At 51.1% G+C, this 15080-nt stretch overlaps 1 protein-coding gene across 1 annotated transcript in view; it reads right to left on the bottom strand.

Annotated features, from left to right (window-relative positions):
* ppargc1b (peroxisome proliferator-activated receptor gamma, coactivator 1 beta) overlaps positions 1–14236 on the bottom strand; it is a 52330-nt gene extending 38094 nt beyond the window's left edge. Inside the window, exon 1 of the mRNA XM_005453206.4 lies at positions 14020–14236. Coding sequence (XP_005453263.1) covers positions 14020–14100 — 81 coding nt within the window. The 5' untranslated portion in view covers positions 14101–14236. The remainder of the gene's footprint in view (positions 1–14019) is intronic.
* Positions 14237–15080: the final 844 nt, after the last annotated feature.

The raw sequence follows: 15080 nt of genomic DNA, 5'->3' as shown, positions 1-15080 counted from the left end.
AAGTGATGAAGAGGAACAAAAAACTACTGTGTGTGTGTGTGCACTGAGGCAGACCTTCACTGCTCTCTACAGAATTAAAAGCAGAGTTCCTCTTCCTCTCTCTGTCTCTTTCCTTCTAACCTTCCTTTCCTCTTCTGTGGCCTTCCTTCCTTCCTCTCCTCTCCCCACTCATTTCAGCTGTGGTGCCCTTTCCCCAGAGTAACGCCACCCCCACCCCTCAGCTGTCCATATCTGCTGATATGCAGCAGTCATGAAGGTCAGTGAGCTCTTTGCCTGAAGGACACCCTGTCAGTGGATGCAGTGTGTGCTGCTATGCAGTAAAACATGTAAGAGCTTAGCATGGAAACAGTGGAGCTATAAATACAGCATGTAGCCTTCCCCTGCACCACCCGCAGGTGTAGCAGACTTCACTGAGCATGTCAGAGGGCCTGGAGTCAGCTGAAGGCTCTCTGAGCCCGTCTTTTATTTATAGACCGCCATCGACAGCAAAGCAGCTCGCGACCTCACCTGTCCTGACAGCTGGTTGTGATACATTTTACTTCAGTTTACACACATCAGCCAATCACAGACCAGACTGAGACAGCGATACACAGTATTAGAAAGAGCTACACAGTCCCTGTTACTGCAGCCAGACTCAAACACAGATCCACACAGACTCACACAGACCAACACAGACTCACACAGACCAACACAGACTCACACAGACTCACACAGACCAACACAGACTCACACAGACTCACACAGACCCAAACACAGACTCTCACAGATGTGCTTTCCAACACTCACACTCGGATCACGGTCCAGTATCTCTCAGACTGGGACAGCCAGGGATCGAACTACCAACCTTCTAATTGGACTCCTCGACCTCCTGAGCTACAGCCACCCGCAAAAAAGTAATGGTAATAAACTGTAAGTGCAGAGTGATGGAGGAGCTGTGTTTACAGTCACTGATGTGGATGATTAGGCAGGTCTGCGTGTCCTTCTCATGCTGAGCAGTCGTGGGGTTACAGACTGCCAGTCCACTTAACCCTAACCCACTGTACCTTCATGAATGCTTAATTCTACTTTCCACTGTGGAGCTGAAGCCCGTTGAGCTGCTGGCATATTCTCCTTCAAGAGCTCATCTGCACCAAACAGCCAGGAACAAGCTTCCACTCAGAGATCAGCAGCAACATGAACACGTGCATGGCGGTCAGCACTTACTGCGTCCACACTAAAACACTCTGACTTCAGAAAATTCAGCCTGGATTTACACATCAGCCAATCACAGCCTCTGGCTCCGCCTCCAGCTCACACCATCACTGTGCAATGGTGATGCTGCTGTGCAACACAAAAGTGAAAGAACATTTGTCTGCTGCTGCTGCTTTACCTTTTTCACCTTTGATCGGGTTTCATAAGATCTCTCTCACACACACACACACACACACACACACACACACACACACACACACACGCAGGTCAGACAGTGACCTCGCAAGCACGAAAACAACCGCCGCTTTTCAGGCACGTCTTTTGTGCATGCCAAGTGCTCCCACGCTGAAATAGAACAGAGATACACTCACACACATGCAAGAGCTCAGCTATAAATAGGCCGTGTGTGTGTGTCTGTGTGTGTTTATAACATAGCAGCAGATGTGGCTCTGCAGCGAGCTCCATCCGTCAGTGTCAGAAGCGTGTACATGCAGCATCACGTGCACAGTGAAATGCAAAGAGAGGAAAAATAAAAACAGAGCTAAGCATTAACGTACGGCCGCTTTAATGTTGACTCAGCACACACACACACACACAGAAGGTACAGGGCTTCGACCTTTGACCTTGTTCCTGCCTAACCCTAACCATGGACCCATTAGCCACTGGTGCAGGTATAAAGCTGTTAGACAGCTTGCTAAAGGGCACATCAGAGTCCATACTAACACTACAGCTTCCCTCCATCTGTAGCTTCCGTTATGAACGAGAATCAGAGTGTGTGAGAGAAGCTGGTTTGTGACCTGTGTGTGTGTGTGGTGTGCTGCACGGTGCACGTGACGGAGGGTCTCATGCAGCAGCAGCAGCAGCAGCGCCATATAAGGTAGAAAAGAAAGAGAGAACCAAAGAGAGACTTTCTGTGACCTTTGACCTGGTTTATCTCTAAATTCGGCTCCGCAGAGGTGAACCTGCTTCTATGAGGCTGACCCAACAAGTGTGTGTGCGTGCGTGTGTGTGTGTGTGTGTCACTGCAGCTGTACCAAGCACAGAAAGCAGAAAGTGTGTTAGTGTGTGCGTGTGTGTGTGTTCATCATCAGACGTAAAGCTGCAGAGCTTTGAACTTCCCAGCTGTCCCATCAAAAGATCTGCTTCCTTTCTGTGTCTGACACACACACACAGAGATCATTTTTTTTCTGCATCCGTTCCTGTCACGTCTCCTCTATCGGTTTTGCTGTTATGAAACAAGTATTTTTAATCCTTTGGCAGGTAAACTACAGATTCAATTAAAGCAGGAGAGAATAAATATGAACCTTTGATAATCCCAGCAGGATGCACGACAGCAGCTCACACAGAGACCTTAAAATGATCATTTGATTTTTTCTTTTCACTGCAGAATTAAATTCATATTTAAATATAATACTCTTGTTCAACAACATTCTAAACCTGAAGCACCAACGGCTGCAGTTCCTCTGGTGTCCAGGAGAGGCAGCAGTGAGTCAGTCCCACAGACTACCATGTTAAAATAAACGTGTTTACAGCCTGACACACAGGCGGTTTTAGTCTCTATAGATAATTTCCCCATTTATAACGGCTGTATGCATTTCAAGTATTAGGGGCATGGCCTCTTTGACTGACAGGTGGATGGCTTCACCTGACCTGAAGACTGTTCATGTTATCTGATGATGGCTTAGCTGATAACTGTCATTCAAATGTGGTCTCTTAAAAAAGTAACATCATGCTATCCAAAAAGCTCAAATCAAAGCTGCAAAAGGAGACGTCACAAACGTAAGGGTGATGTCATGGTTACTGACATCACTAATGAGCTGCTTGTGCACCAAACTGAGATTGCATTGTTCGTATGAGGGAAAATTATTCACGACGGTTCAAACAGATGCTGTGGAAAACAGACTGTCAGAGTGTCTGCAGACACCCGTCACCTGGCCTTCACACAAACACACACCTGTCCAGCCCCCGTCTTATTTACGGCAGCACTTTCAGAGCTACCTCTGTGTGTGTGTGTGTGTGTGTGTGTGTGTGTGTGCGTGATGTTCATAGTGGCAGAGCGACCTTCACGCCACCAGCTCACACTATTACTACACTACCCTGATTCCTCTGTTTTATACACACACACACATATAAATCTCACCGTCACCCGCGGAAACGCACACTTCACCCGGCGGGATGGACTGTGGCTGTGCGGCGTGTCACTCTGTGAATCTGCACATTTGTGGGTGTTTGATGTGTGAGTGTGTGTTTGTGTGTCAGTGTGTGAGTGTGTGTAGGATGTTCTTATGCAAGCGTTAGTCATCCCTGCAGTCTCTGTACCAGAGTACGGGAGCAGATCTGCCTCCAGTCAATCATACACAGCAGGAGTACTTACTGCAGTACTGCAGTAAGTACTCCTAGTACTAATGCAGGGATTGATTGACAGCTGGTGAGTTGCTGTGTTACACACACAGTTCTAGGCAGTTTAGCGTCACCCTTGTTGGAAGCCTCAGAGTTCAGAGAGAACTCCAGGGCCGTGTCGCCAACCTCCCAGAAGCCCCCCCCCCAAGAGGAGAAATCCCTGCACGGAAATGCTATGAAAATACCAGGCCTGTCTCTAAATAAATGAATACTTGGATTCAGCATCATGGCTGACAGGACCATTCACTCATACAGGGTGCTGGAATCATCTGGCAAACCTGTACTTTTCTCTGCGGCTGTTTAAACATCCCACTCCACACTGTGACCCCCTGCAGTCTATCACAGAGTTTTTACAGAGAAACAACCGAGGTTCCACCTGAGCTACGGCTCAGTGACAACTATACCACCTGGAGTCATTGCATACCCCCCCACCAGTGCCTCCTCAACCTCAGTCGGACACATCCAGCACTTCACCAGCTCCAACATGGCTGCCAGAGAGAGCATTACATCACCTCAGAGGTCTGTATGCTGCTGCTGTATGCTCTGCATACTAACGTGCAGGCAGCCATGCAGAAACAGATCCTGGATTTGAAAGGACTTCTGCAGGGGATCTTAAATGAAGGCAAGGGCAGTTTCCAAGACAGCTAAAATCTGTACGGATGGAGGTTCTGGTGCGCTGGTGGCTACAATCAAGGAGGCACACCGCCAGCGAGCAGGGCGAGCACATTAAACTCCAGAAGGCTTTTCTCCGCTGGTTTCCGAGGAGTTCACACACTCGTTCAGCTGCTGGCGGCCAGAATAAAGAACCGGACCACGGCCGCACAAAACACAAGACACACAAACACACAGGGTGGAGGCGGTGCACTACGTTATCACACAGTATGGGAATAACAACACCCAAACACACACACGGCACAAAGAGAGCAGGAAGGCCGGCTCTGACCGCAGTATAAGAGCACAGAGCCAGACTGGGCCAGACCAGTACTCCAGCATCCACTCATCGATGCCCGTTAAACAGAAGTGCTGCAGAGCATGTGGACTAACCAGGTCAAATGATCATATATGGGAACCCGCTCGGCAGCAGGCCTTACTACAGCTCTGGTGTCCCAGTAACGAGCAGACAGAGCGTGCAATAAACGTGACGTGTCTGTGCTTGTGAGCGCATATAGTCAAGCTAAATCCCACATTTGATTGACCAAACATCCATCACGCGCACACACACACACAAACACGTATGTGTCATGGTGAGAGAGTGTGTGTGGAAGTGGGACACAGGAAAGAGAGGAAACAATGAAAGGCAGCGGAGCACGAGGAAGAAAAGGAAAAGTGTTCATATGAAGAGAAGCTGCTGCGAGACAAACAGGAGTGAAAGATGCGCAACGACTGGAGGGACAGGTGTGCTCTGCAGATAATCCACCAATGAGCACACAGAGAACATGTCCAGCCAACATTCAAAAACTCCACCCCTCAGCCTCAGCAAAGACCCTCCAACACGGCCGAGCAGGAAACCAGCGTCAAAGCACAATAGCTCCACCCAGGAGGCACCAGCCTGCCCTGCTCCACTTGCACTCCAGAAGTCCAGGTGATCAGTGTCAGGATGAGCGTTCACTGTGGCGTTGCGTGATGCTTCGTTTTGTTTCTGCTAAACTTCAACTTCTGAGTTATCCAATCAGATCACGTTTATTCATGTGCACAAGCCAATCGCCACCGAGAGCCCGAGGGGCTGACCGGGCCCATTCAGCATCAGGACGAATGATCAGCATCACCACACACACACACACAGCTTCATGTCCAACTCCCACGGTCGCAATGGTGATACATGTGTGACTTCATTCAAAACAACAGAATCAGATTTAGCCCACTGTGACTGATTTATGTGTTTTTAGATCAGGAGGCTAACGGCATTCTCACAGGAGTAATAATGTGCACGTTTCAGTTTCTGGCTGCACAAATCCAAAAATAAAATCAGCCTCCAAACTCTGACCACCTGATCACCACCTGATCAGAGCCTGGCTCAGGTAAACCCAGCTGAGTAAACTCAGGACACGAAGACACGCTCAGCTGCTCGCACGCGTGTTTCGACACATATTCAGACAAATAGGAATGTGGCCCATTACTCCGTTGCATCATACCAATAACCAGGCTTGTGCCAATAGCACTCCTGCCTGATTGTGCAAGACTCACAAAGGTTTCAGGTACAGACTGCAGCTTAGGCATGGCGCCACTTTGTATGTGTCAACTGTAGCAGTAATGATGTCACCACAAACTCTCAATATAAACATGTAACAAAATCGCTTACACGTGTTACCGATACTTTATTGATTTTAATCACGATCAGTGACAGCTATTACTGAGTCAGCTGCTCCTCACTCTGCAGTGTGTGTGTGCGTGTGTGTGTGCGTGTGTGTAACATAGTACTGGAGCACTAAGCTCTGCGGTCACGCAAGCCTGAGCAGCCTTCAGGAAGTGGGTCAGTGAGAGAGGCAGGGAGAGAGGAGTGGTGAGGAGGGAGGGGGTTAGGAGTTAGGAAAGGAGGGAGCATGTTGGGGTGTAAATGTGAGCAGAACACGAAGTACGAAGGAGAAGAGACTGGAACGTTTCCATGTGAAAAACAATCCTGTTTTACTGGGAGCATGTGCTCACACGTTACACATGCATGCTATCATGAGTGTATGACACACATGCCTATACGCATGTGTGTCTTTGCATCCCAAAGGACACTGAAGGCCTCACCCACCTCTCTCTCTCTTTCCGCATGCAGGTAAGAGCCTGCTTACTTACAACCCACAGACATGACTCACACACACACACACACACACACGTCTAAAGTTTCCATCACTAAGCTGCAGACTCTCCTGAGCCCTTCAGTGAAAGCAGCAGCACATTCGGGTGTTTATGACCTATTATGTTACATCACACTATGGTGAGACTGCGTCACAGCTGCATCACATCTGGACTCTGCCAGAGCGCCGTGTTCCTAGTTGGTGATGAGTTCCTGCATCGGGCAGCGAGCCGGCATCTGCGAGGTCGTACTCACAGGAAGTCGAGCTGACGGCTCTGAATGAGGCTGATATCTGTCCTGTGAGGTGACAGCAAGGACACACATCTGTCGCAACAAACCTATTTATAACACGTACACACACACACGTATATTCCTCTCTATTACTCCACTTTAAAACCTAGTCCTTTTATAGTTATTTTTAATTGTTGTTTCCTTCTTAGATAAAAGGCACCAAAGTGTGTGTGTGTGTGTGTGTGTGTGTGTGTGTGTGTGTGTGTGTGTGTGTGTGTACTGAACCATATCTGTGTGCTGACTGTGATGGCTTGAGTTCCTCAGTAACTGAGCTGATAAACAGCGTGCATGTTCACACCAGCCTGAGCACGCCTTCCCCTGGCACATGGTTACTACGGCTATATGCCATGCAAGCGTGTGTGTGTGTGTGTGTGTGTGTGTGTGTGTGTGTGTGTGTGTGTGTGTGTGTGTGAGCTCTCCACTCCGTGCTCGTTTACACCATGGCATGGAAATTTCCTTTAACCTTTTCTCTCATTTACACCAGTGCCCTTGAGAGTTGTCACACACACACACACACACACACACACAGCCTACGTGGAGATAGAGGACCCAGCCGTCCTTCTGTTGATACTATAAACTGTGTGTGCTCAGCTCATAAAACCATCAAATCTGCTTAGCAGTCAGATGATTATTACTACAAAAACTACTACTACTACTAGTGACAGTACTATCAGCCTCCTGCTTACTACAATTACTACAAGCACATGAGTACTCGGCCTCCTGCTGCCGTGTGTCTCACCAAAACAACACAAACCAGTGCTTCACACTTTACAACAGCTACACCAAACAAGTACTTATAGTACTACTACTACTAGAATACAGCTTCTAAAGCTTCTACTACTCAGTGGAGTACTCTTGATCCTGCTGTTTACTGTACTGTTGCCAGTACTTGTAGTAATTAGAATTAGTTGTACTTTGTGTGCTGCAGTGTGATTTGCAGTAGTGTGTTACATTTATACTATGCCGCTGCAGAACTACTGCAGTATTTTGTAGGTACTTGTTAGCAGCACTGAGGTGACTTTTATCCCCTGAGAAGGTTCAGTAAGGTGGAGCAGCTGCTGGGTGTTGGCAGTGCTACAGCGTGGTTCACGGTGAGGAAGAGTGAGCACTGGATGCAGACACGTGTGATTGGACGGAGCCGAACGCTGCCGTGCGCCCTGAATGTCCTCTGCTACAAGGAGAACGTCTGACAGGCCGTCTTGCACAGGTATGAATACAGGTGTGTACAGGTGAGACTGTGGCATACCCTGTGGCGCGCCTCAGCACAGAATACTTGAAACTTTCCATCATACGCAGCTGCCCGCCTGCTGGAAAAAGGTGTGCCGAGGCAAGTCCAGGTGTGCCAAAAGTTATTACTGCGAGCACTACGACACAAGTGACAGCGAGGAGGCGCAACTTTAACTCGGTCCAGACGCTCAGAATTAAAGAAGCGCTGATCATGCTTCAGATGACATGTTGGCTCAGGTATGAATACAGGTGTAGTGCAGTGTTTGAAGCCCTCTGCTCTTCTTCTCTGACACTCGCGGAGCCTCCTCGCATGTGCATGAAAGTGTGAGCGCGGTGATGCTTGAACCCAGGAGAAGACCTGTTTCGGGACTGCACCGCGAAGCTTCACCCCTGAAACGACCTTGTAATCCTTCACTCACGGAGCATGAGTCGTAATCTCATCCAGTAATCCTGCTGGATTACAGGACGAAGCGACACTCGGGTACCAGGGTGCAGCTGATGTTTGTGTCCTCCCATCGCAGACATCTTTACAGCTCCATACCTCCGAGTCGACGCCAGCCCAGCCAAAACATTGGCAGCGTGACAACGAGAGAGAGAGGCGGCCAGGCCTAACCGATCAGCAGCAGACACATTTCACAGGCAGAGCCTCACCCACCACAAGTCTGAGCTCAAACTCAAACTCGAGCATCGTCAAAGCCTCTGCAGGGCTCGCACCGCATGAAGGTCCACTCGGCGCAGCAGCAGAACCTGCTCCACCCTGAATCTCCTAAATGTGTCACATGCTTCCTCCTGTACAGAGAGCAGGCTTCACACTGCGCTCGTCACCTAACTGCTCGTCACCTAACTGCTCGTCACCTAACTGCCCCCCCCGTGATAAATCAGGTAACGGGTCTCCATGTTTCCCTCCGCAGACCTGAGCTGGAGGCTGGATTCCCTCTGCTTCACCTTCCTATCAGCCTGCTACACAAAGCCACAGCAGGAGCATGTGCACAAAGACAACCAGCCTCACACTCATGTTGACACTATCAATCCCGACACCGGGTCCCTGGGAAGAATACAAATCACCTGTACAGGTTAGATAAGGACGTTCATGTGGAAGCATCCACACTCGGAAAAGTTTGGATAAAACCTCTGATGTTACGAGGAAGTCAGAGGAAAGACATACACACGCCTTACTTTACCAGGGGCGATCGTGGCTCAAGAGTTGGGAGTTCGCCTTGTAATCGGAAGATTGCCGGTTCGAGCCCCGGTTGTGTCCTTGGGCAAGACACTTCACCCGTTGCCTACTGGTGGTGGTCAGAGGGCCCGGTGGCGCCAGTATCCGGTAGCCTCGCCTCTGTCAGTGCGCCCCAGGGTGGCCATCATCAGTGTGTGAATGTGTGCGTGAATGGGTGGATGACTGGATGTGTAAAGCGCTTTGGGGACTAGTAAAGCGCTATACAAATACAGGCCATTTACCATTTACCACAGGAAACGTCCTATTCCTGGCATTAAGTAAGGACCACAACACCACATCATGCCGACTGTAGACCGCACGGCTCACAGAACCAACGAACAGCTGTGGAACATCCTCTTCCTTCCTGCACGCCGCAGGACCCCCGCCGCCACCACAAGCACACAACTTCACAGCCAAAGACCCGCAAACCTGCCCCGCTCACACCTCATAATGACACCAAGGTCCTGTGTGCCCATAATTCAGCTCGCCTCATTCACAGTTACACTCAGCATCAGCATCAGCTGACTCTGAAGTGACAGAGTGAAGCCAAAACTGGTTCAAACTAGAAGTCAGAACAAAGCTCCAGTACCAAAGGACATCCCTGCTCGACCTGCTGCAGCGCCGTGGTTACCCCTTTTGATGGGTTGTGATGATTTAAATGGAGTGATTGGAGCTGAAGCTCTGAAGGAGCCAGAAAAACAGAAGTGTGAGCTATGGCACAGCCTGTAAGACAGATCATCTGCATTAAAGCAACAACCTGGAACGTGGCCCCAATGAACAGATTTACATGCTGGACATGTGCATGTGAGAGAGAATCGCTGACACATTTATTCCACTGCGAGATCCTCCGGAGAGCTCAAAGTGACCAAAACAACCCACAGCACGACCAATGGCTCGTCAGCCACAGCTTCAGGAGGAAAACGGTGCACACGAAGGCAGCGGGCTCGAGTGGTTAACAAAGAAGCTCTGAGCAGCTATGAGGTCAGTAAGCCTCTGCTAGCCCCGTTTATGGAAACTGGGCTAAAGGTGACACTGCCTCAGCTAGTCCAGAGCTGAAACACAAAACGGCACATTATGAGGAGGTACGCTCGCCCGGATCTGGAGGTCAGTGCTGATTATCTGCAGGAATATGTGACACCATTGAATGACCATGAGGATCAGAGCACCTGAACACTCAGGTGAGGCTAACGCAGCATTAAACAAATCACCAAAATCTCATCTGTGACGCTGATTCATTCATTACAGAGAGACCGCTCACCTGCAGCGCTCGCACGCACACACACACACACACACACACACACACACACACACACACAGTCGCTGAAGGTGGCCGGGCTCTAAGCAGGATGCCTGATGAACCTCGGAGGGATTTGAGAGTAGGAAACCAAATTCCCAACACACACACACACACCACGACCCACACCACCATCAGCAGGTCTGCTCTGACTGGGTCGGAACCCGCCCTCTAACCGCTGGTTTCCTGTGCCCTAAGCTCGGTCTGGCAGGTGTTCCTATAGCCACACCGAGTTACTGCAGTGTATATTAGCAGCATGGTAAGCACACACATCGGTTCTGGACACACGTTGCATCTAAAACTGCCTCTGTGCGTGTGTGTGTGTGACAGGTGAGTCACTGCAGGGCTGCAAGCTGAACACACTGCACTGCAGCACTGCACATCACGACTCCCACAGACAGATAAGAGAAGGAGAATGGCCAGGGGAAATGGAGAAAACCTTAAGAGAGAGCAAAGGCTGCAGATCCCGTCTGCTTCTGGCGGTGATGCCTGCATCCATCGCTGCCCTGGAACTTCAAAGCTCACCTCTGTCAAGAGTCCACCTGCAGACTGACGTGGTTTATGTCGGGCAGGCCGAGCATCACAGGAGGAACACACCCGCTCTGGTTCTCATGATCTCCACCCTTCATCACTGCTCCTGTCAGCTGTTTGTGCACTGACGCCACACACACACACACACACACACACACACACACACACACACACACACACACTCAGAGGCATGGTGGCGATGAGCTACATCTCCATGAAATGAACACTATAAACAGCACAGAGCGATTTTCAGCTTCATCACAGCTCTCATGTGGCTTTGGGCCCAGAGGAGGCCACGAGTGCCTCACAGAGGGAGAAAGTGTGCGTGGGCCGTGGGGCCTTTTTAAACTCAGCTGTGAGCAGCCACCGATCCTTTTCATGATGCTAACCACACATTTGAAAGCCTTCACACCAAGAACAGTCCAAACTTCAGCTGAGACTATCTGAGCTGCTCCCTGCACAGCACCAGGTCAGCCACGAGCGTGCTGCTGGTTGGTACCTGAGAGGACGTCCTGACGCTCAGCGTCCTCGAGCTTCAAATATCTAGAGTCTGAGTGGAGCGCCTCACCCAGCGCAGACACAGCGGTGAGGCTGGTGGGGCAGGTCTGTTCCAACCCTAAACTGAGCGCGTTCAGACTTCTCTGCATGCTTCAGGATTTATTTCAGGAGCACAGAACGGTTTTTACGATGCCCACAAACAGGTGCAGCCACTTCAGTGTTACGTGACCTCATGGCACATGCAGCGAAGACGGGAACGTCCGCCTATGTGTCCCCCGTTTCCTGCCATCAGCCGACACACATGACTCTCTGTGGCTGCGGGGTCACTGAACGCACAGTCGCCGAGCCGAGCTAATCGTTGGCCAGCTACAGTGAAACACGGTGAGTGTCCTCGAGTCGGCCCTGCCCAGAGTCCAGCTGCAGTCAGCTGCTTGTTTTACACACCTGATCCAGCCGGCAGCCTGATGGCGCTCAGCACCGACTCACCCGCAGCCCCTGCGATTGGGGTCAGCTGGCTGGCCCGGGTGTCCGAAGTTCATTTAAGCTCTGAACATGCTGCTCGCTGCGATCTCCCAGCACACGTCAGCTGACTCCGTTTGATCAAAAATCACATTTTGCAGTGAACGTTTCTCCAGCTGAGAGCGACCTGTCTGCACGTCGCTCGCTGGGAGGAAACACTGAAGGACGGCATCAGCCCTGACCTTTCAAACACTGAGCCGTCTGCTGCTTTGCTCATCAAGAACTCAAAGCAAACTGGGGAGATTCTCCTGAAATGCTGTGCAGCAGTCAGAGTTAGTGAAACAGCACACACAGAGGCTGCAGCAGGCAGGGAGCAGGTCTAAGACAAGCGACAGGAAAAGGAAATGACAAGCTTGAGCATGAAAAGAAAAGAAGAGAAGCACGAGGAGGTGGAGGAGGGGAGGAGGCGGTGCTAGCACTCGCCTACGTCACGGTGACGCCCCCTCTCCTCCTCCCTCCCTCCCTCTCTCCACTACAGCTCACATGACTGCAGTGGGCCTGTTCTGTAACTCCGGTCACGAGGAGAGAGTAGTATTACAATGAGCAGCCAGCAGGGGCGAGAGCCATCCACACACAGTGAGAGAGAGCGAGCAGCCTGCTCCAATAACCTCAGTAAATATTAACACGTTCATGCACCTCAGAGCACTGGCACCTTATCACTCTGTACAGGACCTGCGCTGGGATAGCAACAACCACCCGATTGGTTCGTTTGCTCTTTATCTCCAAGGACTCTGCAGCCCAGCCTCGCAGGACACACGTCCACATCGCTGTCCCCGCCGCTCCACGCCAAGCTCCGACTCCATTTTGTTTCAGAGCAAACTTGTTCATGTTCTGCTCGCACGTTTCACTCTCAGTTCAGCCGCACACGCTCAGAAGCATCAGAGACGTGTGGCTGCTCACAACAACACAGCTCAAGACCGCAGAGTGTGTGTACCAGCTGGAGACAGCTGGTACACACACTCTGCGCACTCTGCACACACGCACACACACGTAAACATGTCATATACACAGCATGGACACTCACACACCAGTACACACATGTGTGGGATTATATTTACTATGATGTGTGTGAGGGTTGCCCCAGGCTGTGTGTGTAACGTACTGTACAGTGTGTGTGTGTGTGCGTGTTACAGTGTGTGTGTTACAGTGTGTGTAAAAGTACATGTAAGTGTATAAATAGTCCACAGTCTCCCCTGTACACACACACACACACACACACACACACAGTAACCTGCTTAAGCTGCCAATCAGCTGTGACAAATCCACCCCCCACCCTCGCGGTCAGCCCGATCATCTCCACTCACACACGCACGCGCATAAGGACAGACGGAATGGTTTGCGCGTGTGCCCCGCGCGCAGCAGATGGAGATCAAGGCCGATAAGTTCCGGTGTCGCGTGAGAATTTTTCATTTCAGGGGCGTGCACGCGCAGAGTTCCCTCCGCGCACAGCACGAGGCTGCTCGGATACACGCGGGTCCACTGCAAGCATCATCATCATCATCATCCTCACCCCGATTCACCGGTGACCCCCGCCCCCCCCTCACACACACACACACACACACACACACACACACACACACACCGGTTTAACGGAGACAAACACCACGTGACCCAAACAAACGTTTTGTAACGCGCGGTTACGCAAAGCTTACAAAACGCTCCGAGTTCACCTGAGCGGAGCCGCGCGCCCCTCCGTGCTCACAGCACCAGCACCGGAACCGGCACCGGGACCGGCAGACCGGAGCGGGACGCACACACGGACACACACACAGAGGTCCCCACACACTGACACTATCTTGCGCGCGCGCACACACACACACACACACACACACACACACACACACACACACACACACCAGTTTTAATCCCGAATATGACGAACAGTCCATGCGTGAGGACACAACACGTGTCCCGGTCTGCGCGCCGACAAGAAAACTTCCTCCAACACTGCGTCAAAGTCACACACACACACACGGACCCACGCGCGTGCAGACCGGGTCGGGATGCCGCCGCAGGCTCCCTTCACGCGCCCCGGTCCGCAGAGCTTCATGTGCACGGACGGTCTCTCACCTGGCTGCGCGAGCTCTCTGTCAGGTAACTGAAGACGAAGGACGACAGCTCCTCATCCAGCAGCGCCGCGCAGTCCGCCATCTTCCACTGAATGAGGAGCCGCGGAGCCGGGCGGAGAGTATAGCGGGAGGAGGAGCAGCGGCGCGGGAGCGCGCCTGCAGGGGGCGCCTCTGCTCACCCGCACGCCACACGTGCGCGGACAGCGAGCGTCAGGGTCGGCGTACCTGAGCGCCCACACAGGGACAAACATGAGGCCCGGGACGCAGACGCGGCCCCCGGAGGGGAGCCTTAACCTGTGTGACGTCATTTGCTCGGACCCTGCTGCTCTCTCTCTCACACACAGCAACACACACACACAGTAACACACCCTCTCTCTCTCACACACACACACACACAGTAACACACCCGTTCGCTCTCTCTCTCTCTCTCTCTCACACACACACAAACACACACCTGCTCCTCACTCTGGACTCTACATAACTCTGCCTTTGTTTTGAAAAGCACAGGTGTTGACAGCATCCTGTGGCTGTTGCCAGGCAACTGTAAAGCCAACTTCTGTCAGTCACCGAGTCAGCCTGCTGCCATTGGCCAAAGGCGTTCAGGTGAGGGCCTCGGCGCTGTGCCCCGGTGCCAGTGATGCTGCAGGCCAGTGTTACCGACACTTTTAATAATGCCAGCATCTGAGCCGCTGCGTCACTTTTACAGGATGAATCAAAATCAGTTTACAAATCCTGAAAACATCTTAATGTCCAGCAATAACACAACGGCTTTCAGCATTCCTGAATGTAGACGTGCCTGTTGGGTCAGCTTAGCGGACAGAAACAACATATCGATCCAATACCGATGAGTGTATCAGTACTATCGATATTTGGATCAATCCCACCTCCAACTGTGGGCGGAGAAGAGGGTCAGGTTTCCAGGTGCTGTGACATACTGAAACTTCATGTTTTGTCTGATGAACTGATCAGCAGGGCCGATATCAGCCTGTAGTATTTACTTTAGTCTCTCTTTGTTGTAATTGAGATTATGTTGATTAACTATTCTTAAATGAGTAAATCAGC

This window comes from Oreochromis niloticus, linkage group LG2, assembly GCF_001858045.2.
Source record: "Oreochromis niloticus isolate F11D_XX linkage group LG2, O_niloticus_UMD_NMBU, whole genome shotgun sequence".
In the NCBI taxonomy this organism is placed as follows: domain Eukaryota; kingdom Metazoa; phylum Chordata; class Actinopteri; order Cichliformes; family Cichlidae; genus Oreochromis; species Oreochromis niloticus.
This window is presented reverse-complemented; position numbering and strand designations above follow the sequence as displayed.